At 38.6% G+C, this 21,000-nt stretch overlaps 1 protein-coding gene across 1 annotated transcript in view; it reads left to right on the top strand.

The window, feature by feature from the left end:
• Positions 1-20,215, top strand: part of LOC128949464 (inositol polyphosphate 4-phosphatase type II-like) — a gene marked incomplete at both ends in the record, with an annotated part of 72,879 nt that extends 52,664 nt beyond the window's left edge. The window contains 7 exons of the mRNA XM_054294322.1: positions 7,792-7,963; positions 8,832-8,956; positions 9,872-9,989; positions 11,677-11,817; positions 14,366-14,463; positions 18,128-18,240; positions 20,066-20,215. Of these exons, the coding sequence (XP_054150297.1) occupies positions 7,792-7,963; positions 8,832-8,956; positions 9,872-9,989; positions 11,677-11,817; positions 14,366-14,463; positions 18,128-18,240; positions 20,066-20,215 (917 nt within the window). The remainder of the gene's footprint in view (positions 1-7,791; positions 7,964-8,831; positions 8,957-9,871; positions 9,990-11,676; positions 11,818-14,365; positions 14,464-18,127; positions 18,241-20,065) is intronic.
• Between the last annotated feature and the right edge of the window lie 785 nt (positions 20,216-21,000).

Genomic DNA, 21,000 nt, shown 5'->3' with positions numbered 1-21,000 from the left:
TTTGAGGAAAAAAAAAATTGGACTGTGTCTTACCCCATAGAAAATTTGTAAGGAAAGGTGAACATTCTGAATCAGTGTCATTCTCCTGCAAATGCTTCTGCTTTTCTGAGGTGATATACTGATTTTTATTTTCTGATTTGATAAAATTCATGTTTACCTGGATATACCTGTCAGCCTGTGTCAAAAGGTCAAATGGAATAATTCAGTGGGATGATGTAAAGAAAATTTTGTGACAAGGGTCCTTGTCACCTTCTGATCTTCTCCTTCTCATCTTCTGATCTTCTTCTGATCTTCTCCTATGATTCATGTTTGCATTCTTGATGCATAGATTATATCTGCTTAATAAGTCTAATGGGATTTTCTAGTCTGAAAGTGTGTTGCAATAAATGAAACAGATCCTTAGTGATGGTGGTAGTAGTCCTAATGGAAGGACATCAGAGCCAACCTTTGTGCCACTCTTTGGCTAAATAAATCAACTCCCCATACAAAACAACAAACCAACACAACTGCTTTATTTTGTACAGTTTTGTATAGTTTCAATTTTCTTTTTTTTCATTGTGCATTTTATCCTGTGTCTTCCCTTACATGTTCTCCACGGAATTTAATTACATCATTTTATATAAAGACTTTTAAAGTTATCAGTACTCACTTGTAATTTATTTCTTACACAACAAGAATTAAAATCACTTTTAAAGTTTTATGTCATTTGTGTAGTACTGGTGAGATCTGTGAATTCTGGTTGTAGTATTGATTTTTAATGCAGCTGTAACATCTGCATTTTACCAGTGTGAGAGGTTTATGCTGGAGTCCTGGCATCCTTGTTTTCAGTGCAAGATGTGTTGGACTTGATTTTGTGTGATTTGTTCAGAGAGCAGCTTATTCCTTATCTGTTTGGTTCTCTAAGTTTCTGTCTACCAGGCATGTAATGTTAGACAGGAGGGTGATATAATCTCTGCTCTCTAGTGAAGGCTTGCAGGTGAAAAATATCAACACAGCTTTCTACACCTTTCCCGCCTTCCTCAGAGAAAGTACAAATATTCAACAGCTAGGTAGGTGTAGTTTTGAACTTGGGAGAATCCTTAGATGGTGGGCCTTTTACAGACTTTTCCCTAATTTCCTTCACTCTCTTCAACCCCCTGAGTATCTCCTCTGCTATACGCCGTGTTATGGATTTAACCAGCACAGGCAAATGAAATATTGGTTACAACTTTTAGGTCACAAGCCAAAAACAAAAAAGGAAAAAGCAAAGTTGCATCATTTAAAGTACTGTAATAAGGCAGCCATCAAGTCATCAAGTAGAATGAAAGGTAGCTCTTGCTTAGCAATAATGATAATAGTGATGGTTAGAAAATTTTAGATGAGCTTCATCCAGCTGAGAGGTTGTCTTCTGGAGCTGGTGGGCCAAAGACACAAAAAATATCCAACTGCTATGATGCTGGAATAAATCCTTGCTTTTTTCTTCATTTCAGAGCCATCCCTATTTCTCTTGAATAAGTACAGGTGTCCTTCAGTGAGAGCAATGCTTTTGTTGAGCTGTCCTGAAAGTTCTCTAACACTCCCTCGCATGAGAGCTGCAGAGATCTGTGGGGCAAACTGCTGTGTTTTCATGTCCTTTTTGAGTAAGACATCGTTTTAGGAATGCCTTGGACAGTTTATAGGACTTTCAAGGTCACATAGAGATGGAGATGTTTTAAAATTGCTTTCTTTTATAGGACTAACTTGAAAGATGGAGCTTTCCGAAGAGCTTTCCAGGTGTGTGCCAAAGTTGGTTCCCTAATGATTTTCAAAACTTTGGGGCCAGAATTTTTCATGCTTGACTTCTCTATGAGAGTGTGGGTGTAGATGTTTGTTTTTCTCTGCATCTCCCTCTCTGAAATTTAACGTGAAACCCTAAGGCTGCACTGTGAAGCAACTACACAGAGGTTGAGATTCCAAGTTTACAGTTACAAATTTGGCTTTAATTCTGCTTCATTTTAAACTTGAAGCCTGATTATGAGTTCACAGCATTTTCCTAGATACAAAATCACACTGTGTACGCCCATAGATACATTTCTAAAATAACAGACTTTTGCACTACTTAAAATTCACAAACGTGACATAAATGAAAAGCTTGCCACATCTTGCTTATATATTATACATAATTTGAGCATATTTGAGCATAATGTATTTCATTAATACTGCAAATATATGGCACAGGTTGATCTTTAAGTCTGAAACTGCTTTAGTTGATACTCAGAGAAATTGGGCTGCTTTTGTAAGAAAAAGAATGCAGAGTTTTGAACAAAATAATAACAAATAAGCCTTGAAGTATGAGATTAAATTTTTGCTTATTTAGTGAACCTGACTGGTTTTTTGTAGCATATAGCAATGAAAGACCTTTCAAAAAATGCACATCTGTTCATTTTAGATGATAGAAAATATTATGACAATATTTTGATGCAATAGCATTTTCATATAAATTTAGATATTGTTGTAACATATATTCAGAGTTTCCTAAAGTAGGTTGATATTTGCAGTCTCAGTGACTATGGCATTGTGTGGTCTTACTCTCTTTTTTCAAACATGTTTATATTTGTTGTTTGGAATCTTTGTAATTGGAGATACTGGAGCACTTTTTTTTGCTGTACTTTGCCTTTCAATGTGAATTATACCTTCCTTAGCCTTAACTTTTCATGCAGTCTGACCTTTGAGTGTATTCTAAAGACTGAATTTGAGTTACAGTTACCAAGGTAACATGCTATGGTTTCATCAGTAGCAGGATTATGAATCCTCTGCAGGATAAATCAGGAAGAGTAGAAGGATTTTTAAGGAGAGGGCTTTTTTGTTGTTCTTCTGACTCTAGTTGTCACATATTTCTCCAAGGTTTGCCTTGGAGAAATATGTGACAACATTAAATTCTTTTCACTTTTGCCTTTTCGTTTTCCGTGAGAGTTGTGATGTGAAAGCCTGTCCTGCAGCATTAGAGGTGCCAGTGGAACACAGCGTTGGCTCTGGTGCTGGCACAGCCCCGACAGATGTCTGTGCTTGGCTGCTGCATGTGGCTGCTGTTTCTGTCTGCTGCTCGTGCCTCCTGTCAGAGCTCCCACCCAGCCGTTCCCTCGCTGCCTCTGCGTGAGGACTCCCCCATTTGATACACACAGGATCCACCTAGCATCACAAACAATTTGAGTTGCCAGTGTGATTGCACCTGGATTTTGCCTTTAAGTGAATTATGGAATCATGAGCTCCGTGAACTGGCCCTTGATAACCTTCAGCATAGGTTTGCAAAGAGCACCTGGGGAACATTGCCACATTTCCTAGCTGGAATTACAGGAGACCTCTGTTCATACTCACATTGCTACAGACATATGTGGGTTTATTTTTCTTGTATTATCTCATACCTGTTGGGGACTATATAAGTTTAGATTCAAAATTTCGGACTTTCATTGCCCTGGGGATGGGGACTACATCTTTCGTTGCATCCCTTCCAATGCAGGCTGGTAGAAGTGGGAAATAAAGCTATGTTCTGTGGGAAATAAAGCCGTGCTCTAGTTTTATTGGAATCTTCAGAAAAGCTTTTATTATAAAATATTGTTTAGTCATGAAGATGAAAAATTTTTCTGTGGTCTGTGTCCTTGAGCAGCAGACATAATTTATTTAGAGCAGTCACATGTGAAAAGCTTTCTCTTTCCTTCCTCTTCCTCACATTTTTCCTTCCTTTTCTTTGAAGCTTGTATTTACAAAAGTTTTACTTATGCTTTTTTTTCCCCTTTTCCCCTCTCTTCTGTGTCATCCTTTTCTTTTTGATAGGATCCTTATCTGGGCTGAATGTAGCCCAGGAATACAAGACAATCCCCTTCAGCAGTACTTTCTCTAAGTACTTTGGCTAAAAACAGAAGCTGAAAAATATGTAAGGGAAAGACTGTTTAACTGAATCAACAAACTAAAACAAGATATAAGAATATTTAGTTGCACAGCATTCACAGAACCTTCCTATGCTTAAAGTGTATTAGATTTTCTTAGCTTTGTCTTTTATTACCTTTGTCCTCTCTTTCTGTTTTCACTCTGACTAAGCATGCTGAGATGCTCATGTAGGTATTATTGGATGGTTTTGGGTTTAGCTATTAATCCATGTGACAGTGGAGAAAATCTTGGATGGTTGCAGTGGAATAATAAATCCCAAGAATTCCAAATTTCTGGACACCCAAACTGTGCAAAGCAAACTGCTACCTTCAAGTGCAGGAACACCAGGAAATCTTATTCAGGTTTTTATTGTTCCTGCAAGAACTGCTGCAGCATTATGAGTACAAAGCCTCCTCCTTTTTCAAAGAGCTTAGCCCTCAGCTGCAGTTCAGCTGAGCTCCAAGAGCTGCGTGGCAAAATAAAGAAATAAGGCACTGACCTTTTTATGGTGCAAAGTTGAATATGTGCAATCTTCTGTCTTTTTAAACCTCCCTTTAAAAAAAAAAAAAAACATTAATTCAAAGACTGTTCCTTTCCTAAGTCAGTAAAATCAAATTCTGGGTTAATTATTTCATGCTGATTTTAGGGATTTACTGCTGCTGTGTTGGTTGGTTGGTTTGATTTGCCTGCCTTTTTCATTAAAACAGAGTTTGTCTAATGATCACTTTGTGACATAAAGACAACTCATTTATGTTTTTTTACCTCTAATTATTTCAATTCTGTCATGGAATATTTTTATGATCAGGTAGCGAGTGATTAATTTAAGTGAAACGTTACCTCGTGGGTATCTGCTGTTACATTTATACGTCACATTTATATTTGTATTTCTTACATTTGTGTGGCTGTAGTGCCCCCCTTTGCTTTAAGGGCACAACATTATGCATTCTTCTGCTTTTTCTTTAAGGTTTGGTTTTTTAACTTCATACCATTCAAGTTTTGAAGTGACTTAAAGCAATTTATGGATTTTAGGTGGCACAAATAGCAGTGACAAAATTGGCTTTTTTAATCTGTTGCTAGGGCTAAAGGAGATAGGAGTACTATGCTGAAGCATCCTTTTTGGTTACCAGCATATTTTAATGAGCATTTCAGTGGGCCTGACTTTGAAAAGACCAGAAGCTTGCTTTTCTGCCAAAGTTTATAAAATTTAACATGTGGTTTGACATATTGCAACTTGGATATGAGCACGCAGAACTGACTAGCTGGGTGCTAAGCAGGTCATTTGCCTGCACAGCCTGTTGATTACAGGAACATGGGGCTGAAGGGCGTTTTCCAGTAACCAAAGGGCAAATCCTGTCACAGACTGAGCTGCCATCACTCTCTTGGCAATGAACATGGAATATTTACTCAGTGCTTTGTGGAACATGCACTTTTGTTTTAATCTCATTCTAACTGCATAGCGGTGGTACTGTCCTTTTAGTTTCATCCTTTAATTTTTTAATTTAATATGTTTGGTTTTCATGCCTTGTTTTAGTTTCCCGTGGCTGACTAGCTCTATTTTTGTGCTGAGTTTCTTTGCTTTATCCGGAGACTCTGACAGTTCTTCTGGATGCTAAGTGTTCCAAACTGACAGGCTGCCCATGTCATTTTAGCAACCTGACAGTCATCCCGGAGTCTCCTTGTCGCTTCTGTTCTTGCTTCTAATCTCCTTTTTTTAGATGGTCACTCATTCAGTTAATTCTTCACCCCTTCTTCAAACAATTTTCCGCTGTGATTTTAATTTAAAAGAAAGTTGAGATCCGAAGGCTCAATGTGTGTGAGTCCATGAATGTGTTAAAAGCAATAATTTGTATTATTCCTTTCCTGAAGTGATTCTACAAAGGTATTCTGAAAAATATCTTATTCTAAAATGTATACAATATGATTTACTGAGTCACTCTAAGAGAACTCTTAGACTTTAGACTTTGAGCTTACTTTGCTGCTGATGCTTTTATTGGCATATGTATATTGCTTAAATTAATAAAGGATTGTAATTTGACTGAGACTTTAGATTGCCTGATCTGTCTACACTGGCTTCCAGTACATTACACTTTTTTGTCTACCTTATTTCTAAACTCGTCTGTGTTTTGCAGCAGCCTCTGGTTGTTCTTTTGCTTTTATCCCTGGAATAAACACCACAGTTAGTTCTTGTTATTTTCTCCTCAGGAAGAGGGGAAATCAAGTTGCTGCTCAGTCTTTTTCATCAGCTTAAGGAGATTAAATCTTGGTAGCTCTGCGCTGCAAGCTCTCCATTTTTCCAGCAGCCTCTCTAAAACGTGTACACCAGCGTTTGGCACACAGCGTGTCATCACTCTGTTAGCCAATGACATGTATAAAATCACCTGGAGCTTGTGCCTGGGGGTGGCTCATGGTCTGTTTTGTCAGGATGACACTCGCTTCAGAACTGCTTTTTTCCAGGGAATGCTTCCTCAGTCTGTGTTACTTACTCATGGTTAAATATGTATGACTGTGGTAAAACTCATGTTGTCTGACCACAAAGTTAACAAAGAGCTCATCCGATTCTCTGTGCATGCTCTGTCCTTGTTCCCCTTTCCTGCTCCTTGCTTTCTCTAATTTCTCCCAGCTTTCAAAGCTCTCTGCAGTCTTCTTGGCTGCAGTTTTATTAATTTGTGTGTTTTTCTGGAGCTCAGCCAAATTGACTGGCAACAGGCAGCTGTCTTCTGCCTCAAGAACTTCCTCAGTTCTAATGAGGTTTTACTGGCCTGACTCAGAATGTTACCTGAAACAACACGCTGCTGTCTTGCACCTAATTACAACAGATTTTAATTATCATTGATTCTTAATTACACTGACCTACAGAAAATATGAGCCAATTATAGACTGTTGCATTGTCAGTTGCATTCCCAACTTTTATATAGATTCTTCTAGAGTGTTGATTTCCCTCATTTCAAACTGTACAATCAAACTGAGATGTAGATTCTGAAGGAGGGGGATTTATTTATTTGTTTTTATTATTTGCTCAACTTAGGGGTAGGCAAAGCCATATGCAACTACAAGGCAGGTCTGATTTTATTAAATCATATAAAATTCAGGAGTAGCTGGGATTATTGGGCAAGTTTGTGTAAGGTGTTCCAATTCTCCTCCATTCCTAGTTATCACTGTTTCATTTGTAATGTATTAAGGAATCACATTTTTCAATCATTTCATGAGTGTTTTTTTTAATATGCCTAGCGTGTATTTTCATAGAGAAAAACATGTTTCAAAATACTCTGCATCTCTCTGATAGAAATAGCTAAAATGAGTTCAAAATGTCTAAATGTTTAAAGAGAACAACATAGAATCTAAAAAAAAAGGAATATGGTCTGAAGCTTTTTATATTTCCAGCCTGTAGATTAAGTAGGTGATACCCTTCCAGATACCTATTTGTTATTGTGTTTTACCCTCCAGCACCCACCTTTTCTTAAATATTTGGTTATTCTCTCTGGTTTTGCATTTTTGATGCTATTTCATTTCTTACATAGCCAGTTCTGAGTCCTGAAAGGAGACTCCATCGCCACTGTATTAATCTCTGTGTGCTAAATGAGGTTTTATGTGTTTCCCTGTGTACTCTGTTTGTGACACTTGAATACCAGTTTTACAGGGATGCTGGGACTGTTGGAAAAGGCCATTGTTTCAGAGTGCAGTTGGATTCAGGCCAGGGATTTAACCCCATTCCCAGTGGTAAGATGGAATCCTGCTTATAAGTATGTTCTCCAGTGGCATTTGTGGTCCCACAGTGGTCTGGGGAGAGCTGCAGGGGTTGTTTTAAAGGGAAGGGTGATGTGCACAGCTGCTCCTGCCATCCTTCCTAGTGAAGAAGGGTTTTTCACTGCGAGTTTTCCAGTCTGGAGCAGATGACCTGTCGTGTTGTAGGTGACTGGTACGAGCAGCTGTACCCGCTGGTGGTCACGCTGAAGGACTGCATGGCAGAGGTGGTGACCAGGGCCAAGCAGTCCATGGCCTTTGTCCTGCTCCAGGAACTTGCCTGTGGCTTGCCCCAGTGCCTGATGCTGACCCTGAGGAGAGACATCGTCTTCAGCCAAGCAGTAGGTTGTCTTGTGTCGCTCACTTCCTTCTCTTGCTCTAATTATAAGCATACTCTTCATGCCAGTGTTTGTGGGTTTCTTTCTCATTGGTTTTTTTTTTTCCCTTACAATTTGATACAGCTTTTTCATTTATTTTCCATTATATTCACCTAAATAATTTATAATGTGGTAAGAAATTAAATAGGAAGTAGAAATCCATGGTACTGGCTAGGCAGCATCCAAGCCAGGGAGATTTTTTTCTCCTGGTCACCTTGGAAATAGGGAGAAGATAATTTGTTTTCAGTTTGTGGCAGTGTTTTAAGTGTTTAAATACTATTAGCATGTCTTTCCTTAGAACTGTCTTTTCTTGGCAAATAACTGAAGCTCTTTATGTCTTCTCCTGTATATCATGTTTTTTTCAGATAGATTTTTTTCTAAACATTTCACTTAATTTCTCTCTTAAGTTGGCAGCTGCCTAGGAGATTCAGTTACATTAGATGTTGAACCACTTTCAAATCCATCAGAATTCACATGTTTAATTCACAGTCTTGCATGTTTGAAGCCTGCCAAGTGAGGTTCTGGTCTTATTTATGTCAGTGTAAATAACACACAATGATACAAAACAAATTAAGCTTATCTAATATACCTTAACAGAATATTTCACTACTTTATACACCCCCAAAAAACCCATCAAAATACATTATTATGAAATCATGTACTTAGTCACTAAACAGAAATACCTATGCTGATTTCTCAAATATGTAGGTGCTACCTCTGTTGTGTATAATGATGGCAAGCCTCATTTTAACTGTTTGTCTTGTAACAGTTGAAATGTCTTGTATCTGTTTGTCTTGTAACACTCTTGCACATGTTTTAATTATCTTTACAACTCGCTGGATTGGTCTGTGGTTTTGCAATCAAATTGCACACAGGTTTACATGATCAAGGATTTTTACAACAGCTTCACACTGTTGGATTGCTGGTGCAGTATGAAGGACTCCTTAGCACATACAGTAAGTATTGCTCTTGGACAAAGTTCCTTATGTTCCCTGCCCAGAAGTTACCCAGGAAGTTCTTATTTTAACCTCAGCAAGCCTCTTATTTGGCTTGCTGAATCAAATCTTGTCCTTACAAGACAGTAGACTTGCACATAATAGCACAGCTGAAGTCATTGACACTGTGTTGTTAATTCTGCAGCAAAAGTTATTAATCTGTTTCATTCTGAGTTTCTCAGAGAACACGGCCTGCTTATTGTTCCATGCAGACCTGACCCAAAATAGCAGGTTTATAAAACTAATGCAAACGGAAGATTTAAACACTTACTGCTTTTATCAGCCTCGGCCCTGATCCCCAGTGCTGATAATGTGAAGATAGCCTGAAAACAGTTTCATAGTTTGTTACACATGCCATTATTTGATATGCATTAAAAAGGAAATTTGGAGGGAGAAATTGCCTTATGTTTCAAACTTTGAACTAGATCTATTGGAATCATTCCCTGAATCAGAGATTTTGACTAAAGTAGAGGAATTTAGCATTTGTGCAGCTTTATTATGCAGTTGCTCATTTGGAGATAGCTGTCTTCTCCATTTTACATGATGCTTGTTTTTATTCTCAAAACCTTTGTCCTCCATCAGCAGGAAAGCCTTTTGAAAACTTTCAGAATAGACAAAAATGGCTTTTCTGAGGTTATTTTATGTCTATATAGAGCAGGCTGATTTTCAGAATTGCTTAATACTCATGGTTACCATTTAGGGCACAGAATTGTCAGCAGTTCAAGAAATGAGTCTGGTTTTATGTAGGTTACTGTAATGTGGATTTAGAACTGTGATTTTTAGATGCACAGACTGGAAAATATATTGCTTTGCCCTGACCTATACAGTGACTGATCTGCCAACTCTGTTAATAGTCTCTTTAATCTTTTCATGTAGGTGAAGAAGCAGGGATGCTCGAAGACATGGCTGTGGGCATTTCAGATTTGCAGAAAGTAATGTTTAGAGTAATTGAAGCCAAGTCAGAAGATTTTTTGCCTATTATAAGTGGAAGGCGGTAAGAACTTTGTTTCTTGGAGCCCAGGAAACTGAGCTGCAGTTTTAATCTGTAGCCCATGAAACCCGTCTAATGGTTTTCTTGTTGCTGAGTTCTGTTTTATTGCAAGTGCATTGTTTTACTTTTTAGAAGGTGAGTTAGTAGGGATTCTAAAAGCCAGTAGGCTCTGGGTTACTCTCCTGATAAAAAGCTGAAGTTCCAGTTACTAATACAGATTAATCTGAGCAGCGTCTGTGTTGTGCAGAGCTGCTGGTGCATTATTCACACATGGATACTGAACCCTGGACAAGTGACAAGGCCATTGTTTACAAATGTGGTCTCTAACTGAGAAACTTTGCTTTTGAATGTCCTGAATTTGTATTTCAGCATGAGAAATGAAACTGCAGTTCCAAGAGTTAGGCCTTGATTGTTTTTAAGATGGAAACCAAAAAACTCTGATGCCACTTAGTATTAAAAACTTAGTAGTCACTTTTAAAAATGGAAGCCTTTTTTAGCTGCTGAAAATCACACAGGACATAGGCAGTCTCAGAAATCCTTGCACAAAATCACTTATCCTTTATGAATCTCACGTGAGTACTGCTGAATGTCAGGACATAAACTGCAATAGTCCGTTTATTTTGGCTATTTGAGGGTTAACAAGATTGGAATGGATTTTTCATCTTTATTATTATTCTAGTCTGAAGCTCCAAATAGTTTTATTTTGCAAAAATCACTTCCTTAATAGTATCATTGCTCTTAAGATGACTGTAAATTAAATTCAGCTAAAAGCAGGAACTTTTAGAAAATATATGTTTCCTCTGAAGGGGGCTTTCACCACTGATTTACTTAATTAATCTGGATGATTCACTCTCATCATATGGGCTTTCTGAGAAGGGATTGAATAAATAACAGGAAGGCTGGAATATGATAGGCAATACATTGGGAATAATTAAAATTAAAAAAAATTTAAAAATAAAATCTACAAGGTTTATGTGGAGGAGTGCCATTCCTCTTAGAGCTGTGATAAGACTGCTCCTATCAAACAGCATTGGAAGTGAACCGTAAAAAGAAAAGATGAAAAGGTGAAAATCTAGTTATTTTCTAATAATTTTTTTAGAAACCCTCCATTTTTATTTTGGTTGTTATATGGTATGGCTCAATAAATGAGAGTGAAAGACTGTAGAAATGCAAGACAGAAAAATCAAACTACAAATTCTTATCTTGAAGAGTCAGCATATTTACTTGTAATTGTTTTTTCTAGGAAAGTGCTTAAACCTGACATTCTGTGTGCACAAACAAATCAATCCAAAGTGTGTGGCACTGTCTAGCAGTGCACTGATCATCTGGTGTGGGTGGTAGACACCAGCCACCCAGGGGAGGTGAAATTCTGTTCAGGAGCTCACATGCTTTTATTAGAGGCCATTCTTTTATTAGAGGCGCTTTTGGAACATTCTTTACAGAATCACAGAATATTTTGAGTTAGAAGGGACCCATATGCATCATCAAGTGCAACTCCTGGCCTTGCACAGGGCTTCCCAAGAATCACACCCCGTGCCTGAGAGTTCAGATGCTTCTTGAACTCTGTGAGGCTTGGTGCTGTGACACTTCCCAGGGGAGCCAGTTCAACCTGCTCAACCATTCTCTGGCTGAAGAAACTTTTCCTGACATTCAAGAACCCCATCCTCACTCTTGTTTTCATTGTTGCTAGTGAACATTACATTATAGAGGTCCAGCTCCCAGCAAAGATGTTTGAGCTGCTGCCACAAGAGATTAACGAGGGAAAGCTGCTTCGCATGTATCCAGTGCTCTTTAATGTTGGAATCAATGAGCAGCAAACACTGGCAGAGAGGTAAGGAAAAGTCACGTTGCATTTTCTGTCCAAGTACTCCATGCTGGTACAGGCTATCTCTCAGGATTAGAAACAAATCTTCTTTGTTATTTGCTCTTAGACAATCTCACATTGACTCAGTGTGTATTTTCAAAGGTATTAAAGGAAATAAACACAAGCTATGAAGCAATGTAGAACAGTGAAAAAGTCCAGATGAAGATAAGATCATAAGCAGGGCTCCGTTTCACAGAGTTGGTGCCATGTTTCTCTTGGATACAGGTGCAAAATGGATTTCTATTTCAGATGCAGAATTTTGGTTGTATGCAGTACTCTGAAATTCTCACACAAGTTTGAAAATTCAAAATTCTTACATCTTGAAGATGGGTTTGAAGAGACCAAACAAGTGATAAGCTAGAGAAATTAGTACTCCTCTGCAACAGATTGCTGGAAACTAATTAATTAGTATAATAATAGTCATGGATTCACCAACGTATTAATTTTCTCTTCCAAGAGAAGGGTATCTGTCAGTCATGTTAAATTACCACATTTGTGCAGGGCTAAAACGGCAAAGTAGAAGTCAAGATGTCAATACAGACAGCTACTTTGTTAAAACTTCTTTTCTTTTAGCTGCTTTTATTAACAGAGCGTCCAAAATACCTAATGCTTATCTTGAGGTTGCATTTGCTCTAAGCCAAAAGCTTATAGCAAAGCTGTAGCTGGAGTAATGGAGGGAGACAGTGAAAATCCTTAACCTGGGTAATAGGCAAGAAGTTAAACACCACAGGATTTTATCTCCTGTTCACTGTAGACAGCCAAGTAAACCCAGTCTTTTAAAGAAGTCTACTAAAGAATGTCATTAGGTAGCTTTGTGAATGTTTATGGGACACTTCTCCAAGTTGAGTGGTGGTATGTGAGAAAATTTAGGCAGAAAGTTGAAATGGGAGACATAGACTGAATCTAAAGACAGTAAAATCTGGCATTTTACTGTGAAAGAGCTGGATAGCTGGTTAGAGAACTTGGAAACTTCTTGAAAATGAAAATAGGTTATTCTGATGACATAAAGAGAAAAGTGCTGAGAGGAGTGACGTGGCCAAACTCATAATGTGCAAAACCAACAAAATCAGTCATGACAGTTCTGAGTGGGACACTCAAAAAATAAGAGGTAAGACATGATGTGGTAAGCAAGAAGCAGGCTGGTGGGAGCTTACACGAGTGAGATAGGCAGGAAGGACTGAGTTATGAATAGTCTGAGGAAAAATTTGACAACATTTAGAAATAGCCTGATTACCTGGGGGCTTGTAGAGGAGTTGGTATGAAAAGATGCCTGGCTTGCAAGTGAAGTGGCAGGAAGTGTTGTTCCCAGTGGTCATTTTACATTGTGTGCAAAGAAAGCCATAGGAGAAAACAAAATAACTGCATATTTATAAATATGGATATGTACTAATATCTGCCAAGAAAATAAGTTCAATGCAGAAGCAGCTTTAATGCATGCAGTTACAGTCTGCTTTTGTCTTAATTCAAAATGCTGCTTAACTCCTAAAGTTGTACATTTGTTTTTGAGACTGAAAACACCACACACGATTTATGGCTAAAAACATGGAGGGGTTTGTGGGATAAAGAACCTGAGAATATAAAAACACTTTCGTGGCAAATTTCTAGGAAATGTTACTGTATTAGAAAAAAAATCTTTTAATTTGTTTTTTGATAGAATACACTTGAGAATGTTTCCGATTTAAAAGAAATGTTCTCATGTGACAGTGCAGCAATGGCTACTAAGGAAGTAGTTACATCTTCTCCCTGTGGCCTGTTGAAATATTTGCTTCCCTTGTTCCCAATTTAGCAGCATATTTGGTATCTTCTGATCTGTGTCCCCTTCTCTCTGAGTTTCTCACTTATCTGCCCATGCCTCTCTTCCTGTACTCCTCCATTCCCTTTTCAAATCTATTCTGAAGATGAATTTCAAAACTTTGGCCCTAATTGTCATGGGGACATTCGTGTCTTTACAATCATATCTCCTGTAGTACCGTGAGATTTAGTTTCTTGGCATGTGAAATGTGGCTGTTGTAGAAATCTTGGTCTCAGAGAGAAAGATATTTGTTTTTATAGCTACAGTTATTTTGTAGATAAGCTTCTCTTCCATCTTGTGTCACTTCCATATTATCCAGCTCTTACAGAAATTGGTATGCTTAAGCAGTAGCAGCACTAAGAGATGGAGAGTTGGTGTTCTCTGCCTGTGGTACCCAATTTTTGGAATTGGAATTCCCCCAAAGTGCCTTTCCATTTATTCACGATTTGTGAGGGGAAAAGAATAAGTGCCTTATTGCATGTTTGTAAATAGATTGCTTTGTTAATAAAGTTTTGGAAGAAGTATGCATCAGCGATGATCTCATTTCCAAAAATTAATTCCAAAGCATACAAGAACTTAACTACTGCATGTTTGACAAAATCTAATGCATTTAGCACCAAAGTTATTTCTTTATGCAAAGAAATAACTATGAAGGATAATTTATCTTTTGTTGTTGTTTGTGGGTTTTGGGTTTTTTTCATAATTTATTGTGTATTTTCATAGGTTTGGAGATACCACTTTGCAGGAAAACATTAACCAGGAAAACTTAGAGCTTCTCAAAGAATATTACAAGTTATTTACAGAAAAAATGCCTCCTGATTGTGAGTACAAAATAATGCAATGTCCAAATCGGTTTGAAAAGCTTTGAGTAGGTAGAAGGTTATAAGACAGTAATATTAGCAGAATCCCATAACTTGTTCCATAAATTTAAACATTTTGTACCTGTACATGACCCTGCTGGTCTCAGGAGTGATTTCAGGCCTTGTGCCACAGCAGAAACTACAGAGAAAATGAAACAGAGGAATGATGAACTGAACAGCTATTTTAAGTTATTAAAATAATAAGTTTGTTAATATTTCATGTAGAGGACAGTCTGTACCTACTGTATTTTTACATAAATACTTGGTGGGCAATTTCATCAGCTTCAGTCATACCCTCTGTTCTTATTCTGAAAATATGTTGAGGTTTGGTGAACCATGGAGAAATCTGCAGATCAAATACAAGCAATGAGCCACATCATCATTATATGAACGACAAGGTTTCATTGGAATAGGCCCTGTATTCCACTTCTATAGAACTTCTGTATTATAAACATAAGCATTACTATGCTGTTACTCTGATTGCCAGAAGCAAGGACTGAAGAAAACATCTGCATCAATCGAATCCTGTTAGTTTTAATGCCCAAACTATAGTCCCAAATGTGGGAGATTTAACTGCCTGATGTTTAAATGCTATGTAAAACTTTAATAAATCACATGCGTATGTATACATGTTTATCTCTTATATCAGGATGATTTTAATTTGTTAATCATTTTGACAGAAACAAAAGCCCTTCCTAAATGATGGGCAGGATGCCCATCCATCCCCCCACAGACCTAGTATTTATTTCCAGGATGTCTACAGAGAAACTCATACAATAAGTTGGGTGATTAATTGAGGGGAATCTTGCTAAGAAAACATCCTCGAAAAACTAACCTCATGCAGGTTAGGACTAAGGTAGATCTGCTACCTCATAAATGGATTTTATTTTATAAAAGCAAAAATTTGCATGCAGACAGTATTGGCTACTTTTCATTAACACAATTTAAACTTGTACTGCCTTCCTGAAGGATTATTAGTGAGCCACACAGTTCCTGGACTTCTTTCAGACTGTGAAGGCTTTTGAGAACTAATTGTGTCTAGTTCATCGTGTATTTTCTGGTTATTATAACTTTCTTGCTTTTTTTCTTTACCTTTAAGAACTCAGTCTCTTCTTTATACAATTTTTTGTGGAACATAAAGCATCTTTTGGTTCCACTGCCCTTCCCAGTAGCTCCCTGCCAGTATACAGAGTCAGTCTTTTGCCTTGGAGAAATGTGCCTTTTAAACCAGCCCCCTGGGAAAAAAGGGAAGCTCTCAAACTTGTTCATTTGTGGCAGGACTTAATCCCACTCCTGTTCCCCCTCGTCTGGAAGACAAACCTCCATACAAGGCTGGCAGCAACCCTGGTGCTGGGGCCACGTGAGAGGCATTCAATATTGATGGCTTTTTGATGGTTTTGTCCCACCTATCCAGATAATTTCCTATAATGCCAAATCTGTGCTACAAAATCAATGCAGGACTGTGTTCCCAAAGCTGTCAGTTCCAAACAGTGCTCAAAAAGCCCAACAGAATTTGAGCATTTGCAGCCCTATTTGCCAGGCTGTTGGATCCACCCTTGGCAGCCTCCCTGGCCTGCTGCCTCATTCATATATTCCCTTTCAAAGAATTCAATTTCCCACTCCCTGAAAGGTATTGCCACCTTCGCTGTTAGTTTTCCTCTTGTGTCTGTATTTCTCCTTGGCAATAATAGTCTTGCTTGTAACTAAGCATCCACTGACTTTCTGTCTTTAGGATGAACATACACTTCGTCATTTACCCATTTGTTAACTTCTTAAATTCTTTTAGCAGAAACTGAAAATAAGAGCATGTTTCCAGCAAGGTTCCTACCAAAAATGCTGACCAAATATAGCTCAAAATGGTACTGCTTTTATAGAAATACTAAGACAGTAAGGGTCCAAAAACGTAAGATAGTTGTTTAGTAGTACGTAAGTACCTGAAAACAAAAAGGCTGTTTGGTATTTCCAGGCTTCTCCCCCTTATCAGCCTGATTTGGTGGTTTGGTACTGTGGGGGACCCAAGGAGTTTAGGCCATTGATCATTTCCAGTCAAGGTGCAACCCCTTTGGCAGTACTGTGAATTAGGAGACTCTTGCTGTACCTGTGCTGAAGTCATCCCTCTGAGATGTCACGTTTTCTGCTGTGACCCAAAGGAAAGCTACTGGGAGCAATAGAATGTTTAGTGATACATTTGCATCATCTCAAAGCATCTTTGCCATTTTGTGCTCTCTGTTTTAAAGAAACAGATGCACCCATAAGTGTAATAGTCTAGCAGAGTGTGATGTGGTTTTATGTGCTCTACATTATCTAATGTACAATCAGAGCTTGTGATACAGAGGTAAAACAATCCACATTAAAATTATTGCAAAACAGATTCTGGATGTATGTTTTCCTCCCTTTTTCTTTTTTTCTTGTTTGTTTGTGAGTTTTTTTAGACAGCACAGTATGACTGGAGCAACTTAGTTCTTTTTGAATAGATTTAAAGTACTTCTTACTATGAATCATGGATAAGGGAAACTACAGAATTTATTAGATGTAAAAGGTAAAAGCCTGTTGATGAGAGGGATCATTCCAACTTGGATCACGTTAGGAGAATGGATATTGACCTTCATTAATACTTCCCTCATTTTTTTTCTTCCAATTGAGTATAAGTTTTTGGGCTTGGGTTTGGGGCTTGGGTTGTGGGGTTTTTTCCCCTCACTGGATGGATAATTTACTTTCTCTGCTTGAAGAAATCCATTGATCAATTTAGTTTCACTTTGTTCCACTTGATTCTGGCCCCTTTATTTGGTGATAACTATGATTTAAATTCTTTTTACTTTGCCACCATGAGAAGAAATAATTTCAAAAAACAGATTCTGCATGTTTTTATTGATTTTCAGAACTAGCAAGGATAAATGCAACATTAGAAAAATCCCTCCTCTATATACATATGAAACAGAGGGGGAAATTAAATTGCCTACTCTTGAATTTTTGCTGGAGATGTAGGATAAATTAAACTTCAACTTAAATTCCATACCCAGAACAAGCAGGTAAATTTTTGGATTTTAAGCAAACTTGAAATTATTTTCTACTTCAAAATAAAGCCCCACTTAATTTCAGGAGAAATATACTTTGTTACTTTTTAGAGGGGATACTAAGTGCTGTTTAACCCTTATCTTACATTATGGAAAAATCTAAGGCATATTTTAAAACAAAAACTAGATGTTTCAATTTGAAAACAAAACCCTAATTTTTTACTTTAATTTTAAAAAATAATCATCCCATCAAAGCAGGTTGTAATACACTCAGTTTTTTTTTTTATTTTTCTGATTTCTTTTGAATGTCTGTAATAGCTGATGAACAGAACTACAGCAGAGATTTGGTTTTGTTTTTCACCATCCATTTATAAGATAAAGGTTGAAGATACTTCAAATTTCCACGTGAAGATCTTAGGGAGGACAAGGCAATACTCAAAAGACATAAGGTTTGCTTATTCCTTAAATATTTAGCTGGTAATTTCTATCCTGTGTTCCAAAACAAGGCTGTAAATAATAGACCTGTTCTTTACCATGAGCATTCTTTAGTCGGGACAATCATATGACCAACCTTATCAAAATGAGCAACTTTTTTCGTCCTTTTTTCCCAGGTTTACCACATTTTCAAGAACAAAATGATTTAAAGGGATTGCTAGAAAGTCTTCATCAAAATATCCAGGCCAAAAAGAGAAAGAATGTAGAAATCATGTGGCTGGCTGCAACGGTGAGCTCTCTTGTTTCAAAGAAATTGATGAACTAACCATAAACTCATTTTCATAAGCTTGCTGACTTTGTAACTGCAATGGATTTTAAGGAAATGACTGGAAAACTCACTGGTTAAAGGAGGCAGATGTGCTGTAATAGTTTTTTGCAGACAATTTCTTTTTCTCACTTTTTAAACTGGTAGAACCTGCTAGAATTTGAGTGATTTGTTTGATATCCATTCTTTGATAATATAAAATTACTCAAAATAATTTTTTAGTGTCCTTGAGGTATGATGTGGGACATGATTGCTTGGTTCCCTTACTTTAACTTTCTGAAATGTGTATTTCTGGTCCTAGTGATCTACACACTGTTATTCTATATTCCATTTATTTATTGAAAAAGATGTAAGAAGAAAACTTTGTCAGTGCAGTAGCTGTGCAATATCACTTTTTTATTGCAGTGGAAGTACAAGATTCCACATATGAGCCCATCACTCATCCAGAATAATTACCTGGGATTTTTTTACTTTATTTTATAAATGATTTTTTAATATTTTAAAATTTTTTTAGGACTCATTCACATCGAATAGCCCCAATGAATCGGGGGCTTCCAAAGATACTAGTGCAAAGAGAATTAATCTCTTCAATGAAACAGTTCTTTCACATAATTATTTAAGCAGATTATCATATAGTACTTGTTTTAAATCCCAGTGCAACTGTTCAAATTTTTAAACAGATTTAACTTTTAAAATTTTCAATTATATGATGGAAGAAACACTCATAGGTTCTCCTTCACTATCCTGTACCTCTTTGGATTCTAAGTAAGATTCCCTTAATTGGTTCCCTAAATTAAACTTTTGAGATTGTCCTCACCATGGTATCACAAAGAACTTAAAGGCTCTAAGTATTTTTTGATTTTTATAGAATTTAATAGTATTTATTGTTTAATAGAATTTCTAAGAATGCAATTAGCATTAGATGAAGAAACACTTATTTGCTGGACTGACACTGGTCATGTTTCAGTTCATGTTCCAGTTCATCCTGCGAGCTCTCCCATGATAGCCAATGCGGGAAGTTTCTTTTTGTGATTCCTGCTGTAGTTTATTGCCTTGCTGCATTCTCACAAACATTTTGAGGTTTTGTACCATTACAGCTGTGATTCCCCAGGGATAGGTGTAAGCAAAGTATTACCTTTTCTCAGGACAGGTTATATCTGGGAAATGGTAGATTTGGGCACAGAAGCTCTCCTTCAATTTTTCTTTTTCTAGTAAAATATCATTTGAAACCATAGTATAAACTAATGGAATGATACAACCACAGATTGATTCCTAAGAGGAAGAATCATCCTCCAAAATGTCATGTTTCCTTTATGTGTTATAACTTTTTCAAAGTATAAGTGAAAGTAGACAATCCATGGCAGCAATTTGTTAAACTTTATTAATTGTGAGCCATACATTGAACAGTTCACCTGTTGAAAATAAAAACTATGTAAGTTAGATGTGTCTGACTCCATACCTTCACAAGAAGTTAGTCTGCTACATTCATGTTTGTGAGTTAAGACTCACCATATCTTCATTCATCAGATATTCAGACAATTTAGCTTTCATTGAACAGGGCAGCTGCTGCATTCAGTGAGGAAACGGTGAAGGAACTGTTTCTTTTATAGTTATGAAAGTCCCATGTCAAATTCAGGAATTCAGTGTACTGGTACTAACTTCCAGAAGGTGTTTTCTTCTTGAGAAGTGCTGTAGCTGTCTGGAAGCCCTCGCTGGGCTTGCAGAGCTGTAGGGCTGCGCAGCCTGGTAGGAAGGAAGGGCTGACCTGTGGGGCCTGCCCGTGTTTCAGATTTGCCGCAAGCTGAACGGAGTGCGCTTCACCTGCTGCAAGAGTGCCAAAGACAGGACATCCATGTCAGTGACGCTGGAGCAGTGCTCCATCCTGAGGGACAGGCACCAGCTGCACAAAGACTTCTTCATCCGGGCGCTGGATTGCATGAGGAGGTACGTGGGGCTCCATGGAACTCTGAGCCAGGCCAGGGCTGCCAGCGAACAGGGCCTGAGGCTGGTTCTGAGGGCCCAGCAGAGCCCAGGGCCACGGGCACACAGGGTCTGAGGCTGGTTCTGAGTGCCCAGCAGAGCCTGAGGCTGGTTCTGAGTGCCCAGCAGAGCCCAGGGCCACGGGCACACAGGGTCTGAGGGTGGTTCTGAGTGCCCAGCAGAGCCCAGGCTGGTTTTGAGTGCCCAGCAGAGCCCAGGCTGGTTCTGAGTGCCCAGCAGAGCCCAGGGCCACGGGCACACAGGGTCTGAGGCTGGTTCTGAGGGCCCAGCAGAGCCCAGGCCTGCCTGCACAGGGTCTGAGGCTGGTTCTGAGTGCCCAGCAGAGCCCAGGCTGGTGCTGAGTGCCCAGCAGAGCCCAGGGCCATGGGCACACAGGGTCTGAGGCTGGTTCTGAGTGCCCAGCAGAGCCCAGGCTGGTGCTGAGTGCCCAGCAGAGCCCAGGCTGGTTCTGAGTGCCCAGGGCCACGGGCACACAGGGTCTGAGGCTGGTTCTGAGTGCCCAGCAGAGCCCAGACTGGTGCTGAGTGCCCAGCAGAGCCCAGGGCCACGGGCACACAGGGTCTGAGGCTGGTTCTGAGTGCCCAGCAGAGCCCAGGCTGGTGCTGAGTGCCCAGCAGAGCCCAGGCTGGTTCTGAGTGCCCAGGGCCACGGGCACACAGGGTCTGAGGCTGGTTCTGAGTGCCCAGCAGAGCCCAGGCTGGTGCTGAGTGCCCAGCAGAGCCC

The sequence above is a fragment of the Melozone crissalis genome, unplaced genomic scaffold, assembly GCF_028551555.1.
Source record: "Melozone crissalis strain CALT ecotype California unplaced genomic scaffold, PUWL_Pcris_2 ptg000237l_1, whole genome shotgun sequence".
Taxonomy (NCBI): Eukaryota; Metazoa; Chordata; class Aves; order Passeriformes; family Passerellidae; genus Melozone; species Melozone crissalis.
This window is presented reverse-complemented; position numbering and strand designations above follow the sequence as displayed.